Source organism: Lepus europaeus, chromosome 19 (assembly GCF_033115175.1).
Source record: "Lepus europaeus isolate LE1 chromosome 19, mLepTim1.pri, whole genome shotgun sequence".
NCBI lineage: Eukaryota > Metazoa > Chordata > Mammalia > Lagomorpha > Leporidae > Lepus > Lepus europaeus.
In genome coordinates this window covers 6,993,203-6,999,376 of record NC_084845.1, presented here as the reverse complement: position 1 = coordinate 6,999,376, position 6,174 = coordinate 6,993,203, and the positions used below count along the sequence as shown (strand labels likewise).

Sequence of the window (6,174 nt, the reverse complement as noted above, 5' to 3'; positions counted from 1 at the left end):
TGGGAGGGGAGGGGAGGTTGCCGTGGAGACGGACGCTGTCAGAAACTGCAGCAGGCCAGCAGGAAGGGCCTCTCTCAGTTTGCGGCCTGACATAAAGGACCCCGTGGGACCCCCTCCCCAGCCCCAGCCTGCCCCAGTCCCCATCCTTGGAGACCCACATACACAAAAATGCTCCCTCCGACCTCCTGGGCTTCCAGTTCTTTCCAGGTGGACTGGCCCCACGCCCCACCCCCCAAGGACGGCCACCGAATCCCCCCTGCTTCAGTTCCTCCCTCCCTGCAAGTCTCAGGGCCCCAGAGCTCCGAGGACACAGGGGTAGGACCCCGGCAGACCCGACCAGGACCCCGTCCACCCGCCTCCGTGACACGGGGCAGCTCCGGCCCTCCAGTGACCTCACAAATCCTACCTGCTGGCTCGGAAGTCGCCCAGGACCGCCCACGCCTGCACTCTTCCCTTCCCTGCTAGTTACTTCCCTAGAGAGGGAGAGCCCCCCCGCGCCGCCCCCTCTCACTCCTCAAAGGCCCATAATCAGGAGCTCCAGCCAGGGCTCCCACATGGGCAGCAGGGACCCTCCTACCGTGAGGCATCATGGCTGCCGCCCAGGGTCTGGGGTCAGGAGCCGGAGCTAGGAATAGACCCCAGGCGCTGCAGGGCGAGACCAGGCGCCTTATCTTTGAGGCTAAACACCTGCTCCCTCGGCTCTCCAAGGTGCACCTGCGTGCCCACCGGGGAGGCCCTGGACTTGGCCAGCGGCTGTGACAGCGGTGACTGCTGGCTACTGGCACACGCCCCAGGCCAGGTCAAGTCCGTGGGACAGGCCCCTCCTCCCTGAACAGGCACAGGCTGGGGGAACCAAGAGCAAGCCTCGGCAGTCACTGGCCCCAGGTCCCGAGCCGTCACTACCGGTCCACCGCGTCCCCTCCGATTCGCCCCGGCTTCTGTAGCCCTGATGCAATTACAATGTGTTTCTCTTTGTCCTGCTGGCCTGACCCGAGGGACTGCCCCTCGCGGGGCTACCAACTCCATGACTGTAAGGGCCTCTCCTGCAGGCACCCCCTTCCCCTGCAGCCCCATCAGGCCCCACGCCCGCCAGCTGCCTCACCCAGCTCGCACCCTGGGCCACTGTCCCCCGGGCTTGTTACCCTAGGGCCAAGCACTATGAGGACAGGCTCTAGGTCCCACAGCCCACTGAAACTCAAGCCACTGCTCCCCCTGGGCCACAGAAGCCACAGTAGGGGCTGGTTTGTGGCACAGTGGGTTCAGCCATACGGGCAGTGGTTCGAGTCCCGGCTGCTCCACACAACGTGCCTGGAAAAGCAGAAGACGGACCAAGTGCTTGGGCCCCCATGTGGGCAACCCGAGCTCCAGCCATTGTGCCAGGAAGTCCACCTACCATCCAGATTCCCCGGACGACAGCCGGCTAGGGTCGGGAGCCGGGACAAAAACATCCAGGAAGTCTCGGGAGGGAGCAGCAAGCATGTTTGCCGTGGGCAGCAGCCAATGAACACCCCCCCCCCCCACTGATGCAGCCGCAGGGGGAGGCGGTGGGAGCCGAGCCGGCGGGGCCAGGCGGGGCGGGGGCGGTCTCTCATCTTTCAGCCCATCCCTCAGCTGGTCTCTGTGGCCTCTGGGTCCCTGGAGCCCCGGGATCCATCACCACGGATCTTCCAGCAGGTCCCACAGCCGGGTGCCACTGGAGTCATAGCCGTCAGCAGCGAAGATGCTGGGGGCTGGGGGCCCAGAGCCCAGCGGAGGACCCCCACTCAGGGCCTCCAGCCAGTCCAAGGAGTCCGTGGGGCCCCTGGGCGAGGGGGACGGGGAGTTGGCGGGGGACGGGAGCGAGGACGAGAAGACGGAGGAGAGGCCTTCGGAGTCGGAGGAGGGGGACAGCACGTCGAAAGAGCCGGGGAAGTCCAGGGGGATGGGGGGCAACGGGTCTGCGGGGAAGGAACGGGGCGTGAGCCGAGGGCGGCAGGGGCCGGGCCTCCAGCCCCGACCCCCAGGCCCCTTCTCACCGTCAGGCTGCACCCGATCCTCCAGGAGGTCCTCGACGCCCCGGTTCGGAAGCAACTACGGGCGGGCAGACGCGGCGTGAACCCGGGACCCCCGCCCAGAACGTCGGCCCGAGCCCCTCCGCCCCGCCGGCACCTACAACCCCCTCACCTGGGCCCTCCGGATGGCTTCCTGCAGCTCCTCCTCCAGAGTCAGCGCCGCCGAGGCCGGGGCTGAGGAAGGGGTCAGGGCCGGAGCCGCAGCCGGGGCCGGGGCCGCCACCAGGGCGTCCGCTGCACGCGCGAGAGGCTTCACCTGGAGCCGAGCGGAGGGCGAGTTCCAGTAAGCCACGCCCATCCGGCCCAACTCCGCCCACTCAGCCTGTGGCTCCACCCCCAGGACCTGTCCCGGCCTATGCTCTTCTTTGTCCCCGCCTCCACCCTCTCATTGGCCTCTTCCCCTTAAGAGCCTCCCCCTCTTGCTCTGAACCGCGCCCTCCCCGCCTACAAGCCTTCTCGCCACGCCCCACCCAACCTTCATTGGCTACTCAGCGTTCCACTTCCCGCCTCCTCCCGCTTTATCTACTCTTCATTGGTCCACACGTGCACAGCCCCGCCCTCACCGGGCCCTGCCGCCGGGCGGTTCCCAGCGCCTTGGGCCTCAGGCGTGGCCAGGGGGCACCCGCGGGGCTGTCCTCGCGCCGGCGTCTTGGCCGCTCGCGGGGCGGGGGCGCCACCGCGCATGCGCTCCAGGAGCATCGACTTGGTCCCGGACACCGGGAGGCCCCGCAGGCGCAGCTGCTGCCGGAGCTCTGAGACCTGGGGGGCGGGGGCGGGAGAGCGGCGCTGGGCGGGCGCTGGGGCGCGGGCGGGGCCGGGGCAGGACTCAGCGTCGCCGGGGAGGGCTCCTGGGACCCAGACTCACCGTCAGCTCCTCCAGTTTGAGGGTCTGAAGTTCCAGCTTGTGTGGAGGGGGCGAGGGGTTGGGGACCCCCGGTGGGGAGGGAGGGAGGGGAGCCGGCTTCATCCTGGCGATGAGGGGGGTGGAGAGAGACAGGCGCGCTGTGGTCCTTACAGACCGGACGCGACAAGACGCAGGAAGGCGAGGGCCCAGAATTCGGGGTCTCTGAGGGGCTGGGAGACCCCGGCGTCCTAGGGGAGGAGGGGGCTCCGGCCAGCCTTCCCGGGGCCTGGACTCTGGGTGTGAGGCAGGAGGATGCTGAATTTCTGGGTCCCCAAGAGAACGGAAAGTGGGGTCCTACCTAGGATGTGGCGGCTGTGAGCTTGTGCCTTCCCACAGAGGTGGTCCAGGGGGACACAGGGCCGGCCTCTGGGCCTGGGGGTCCGCCCTGGCCACTTGTCTGGGCTCTGGGGGCATGTGCTGGTCGCAGGTCAAGCTGCCCCTAGGCTGGGGCTCAGGGCAGCCTTCGGAGACGCCGGGAGATGCCTGAAGGGGCAGGTGCAATGCTGACACCCCCGGAGCCAGGGGCAAAGCTGGGGTGAGCTGGGCGCCCTCAGGGAGGGGCCCCAGCGAGGAGGACCAAGGCCAGACTCTCAGGGGGCCTTGCCCTTGCCCCAGGCCGCACTCACCTTCTTGGGGGACCTCCAAGGACAAAATTCTGGTTCAGGGAGCAGGACCCCGGGGCTGAAGAGGAGAGGGCCTGGGGCCGAGGGCGGGGCAGGTCCGGAGGCTGGGGTCAGAGAGATGGGGAGGCTGGAGCAGCCTGCAGCCAGCCAGCCAGGCAGGGAGGGGCCCGAGAAAGGCAGGGACCCTGTGCCCTTGGTCGCCGAGGGGTATGGCAGCCCGGGGGGCACGGGTTCCAGGCACCCCTGGTTCCCGGAGAGGGGGAGAAGCTGAGAGCCACATCCCAGGCGCTCGTGGGTGGCCGGTGCGGGGTCTGGGGCTCCTGTGTTCTCAGAAGGACCAGGATCTGGGCTCATGCATCTTAGGGGGGAAAGCAGGGGGACAGGAAGCAGGGCCCCGCGGGGGGGTCCTGGGCTGCTGGGCCGGTGGGAAGGGGCAGAGTGGGCTCTGTGTGTCCCGGGCCGCCATCCCCTCCCTCTCAGGGCCCACACTCACTCGGGTCCTGATTCCGTCGGCGGATCCGCAGCTGCAGGACTGTGGCGGGAGGGGGGAGGAGGAAGGCGGGAAGGGAGTGTCCAGTAGCCTGGCCTGGAGCTGTTGGCGGGACACTGGTGCCCGCCCCCTCGCGCACACCCCTGCGGGCGGGCCTCCCCAGTGCTCCCTGCCAGCACGGAGCCGCCGTGGGGCCAGGCGCCAGCCAGCGAGCGTGCACGCAGCAGGCAGCCCTGCCCCCCGGCTCCACCTGCCCGCCTCATGCCCGTGCCCACCCTGCCCCGCCCCGATCGCCATCTTGGCGGGCCGGCCCTTCCGAACCTCACCTCCCAGTGTCCGTGTGCCCGGCGTGGCTGGCACACACCTGCTCCCCTCCCACAGTCAGCCCCTTTTGCACACTCACCCTCCACACACGCGTCTCCTGGACTCTGCATTTGCACACCTGCTTCTTTTACACAGTTGCACCCTTTCCCACACTCGTCACCCTTGGCTCGCTCTGCCGTGGGACCCACCCAGCATCGACACGCGGCCCTCAGCTCTCCCGTCACACACTTGCCTCTTTTGCACACTCGGTTTCTGGCGTCTGCACCCACCCAACCATATATGCAAGCGCTCATTTGCACACTCAGGGCTCCTTCGCCTGCCCAGGAATTGACCCCCCCCCGGCTCCACTCACTGGCACACTTGGCACCTGCCAGGCTCCACGGCTCACTGCCCCTCCACCTGCACTCCGAGGTCTCCTCGGCCCGGAGCTGTTTTGCCCAACACCGTCAGTTTAAGCCCTTGCTCCTTTGCAGCGTCTGAGCTTCTGCACGCCCCCCCGGTCCCCACCCAGACCCCACTAGCCATTTGCACACTCACTTCTTGCTGGGGCCTCCGTAATGCACAAGTGACCTTTTGGCACAAAAAATGTGCCCTGTGGGTCCCACTCTCCCCCCAGAATAGAGCATTGCCTGGGACCTCTCCCCCCACCCCATGCATAAAGCGAGCCTCTCACCAGATCGGAACTTGGAGCGAATGATTTGGGAGCGCTGGGAGGAAGCTGCCAGGGTCATGGTGGAGGCTGGGATGGGGACCTGGACTGGGGGGAGGGCCGGGCCCCCCACAGAGGGCAGGGTCAGAGTTGGGGTCAGGAGGTTCGCAGGACCAGGGCCTGAGGAAGTCAGGGGGTAGGTGCGGCCTGGGGCCATAACTTCTCTATGGGGAGCTGCCCCAGGCCCCCAGATCTGAGGGAGGAGGGGGCTGCGGTCCTGGACTTCTGAATCTTGAGAGAGGAAGCTGAGGGTGGGAACTCAATGCTAGAATCCAAGATCCCGGATCAAGAGGGAAATGGAAGGGTCCCTGGAACCACAGCCGAGTCGGGACCACCAGTGTCTGCCGGGAAGGGACAGGACCAGAGGGGAGCAAAGAGTTAAGGAGGGCCCCCCCCATCCGGGGGCTTCTCACCAGGTGGGCTCAGCGCAGCTGTGCTCTGGCGCGGGCAGGGTCCCACGGTCTGCGCTCGAGACCTCAGGCTCCGCCCCACCAGCCTGAGACCGGTTCGGACCCCCCCCTCCCTGGGGCGGGGCGGGGACCCCCGCCTGGGACCTCGGAGCGGGGCGGACGTGGGGCTCCCTGGCTCGCTCCTCCTCTGCGTCCCCGGGCGATGGGGTCGGGCGGACTGACAGCAGCAGCTGCCGGAGCGGGGCGCGGGTGAGCAGCAGCGACAGGTGGTCGTGCCCCGCCCCTGCCGCAGGTGCCACCTGTCGCTAACTTTTTCCCTGACGCAGCAGCAGGAGTCGGGTTCAAGGCAGGGGACGCCTGGCCTGTGGGGTCCTGAGCTGGGGCGGGGGTGGGGTCTGGCCCCCTGGGTCCGAGGGAGGGAGCGGCTCGGGACAGCGCCCCCTGGTGTGTGCAACAGGCACGACAGGTCCAGCGGAGGGGACCGGAGGACGGACTTCGAGGCCCAAGGGAGCCGCTGGTTGCCACTGGCAGGGCCGAGGGCTGTGTTCGGAGGTGCGCGGGAGGCCCCGGGCCCTCAGGCTTGGATTACAGGCCAGAGGGCAGGCTGAGGCCGTGCTATAAATACCGCCTCCGAGCCGGCAGCGGCCCAGTGCTCCAGGCGAG

General features: G+C 68.3%; 1 protein-coding gene across 1 annotated transcript; it reads right to left on the bottom strand.

The window, feature by feature from the left end:
- Positions 1-278: 278 nt before the first annotated feature.
- MAMSTR (MEF2 activating motif and SAP domain containing transcriptional regulator) lies at positions 279-4,154 on the bottom strand. The gene is given in 9 exon segments (XM_062176578.1): positions 279-1,937; positions 2,016-2,070; positions 2,164-2,301; positions 2,615-2,719; positions 2,721-2,810; positions 2,917-3,019; positions 3,254-3,438; positions 3,582-3,682; positions 4,072-4,154. Coding segments are annotated over 7 exon segments (891 nt in total). The 5' UTR covers positions 3,370-3,438; positions 3,582-3,682; positions 4,072-4,154; the 3' UTR covers positions 279-1,653.
- Between the last annotated feature and the right edge of the window lie 2,020 nt (positions 4,155-6,174).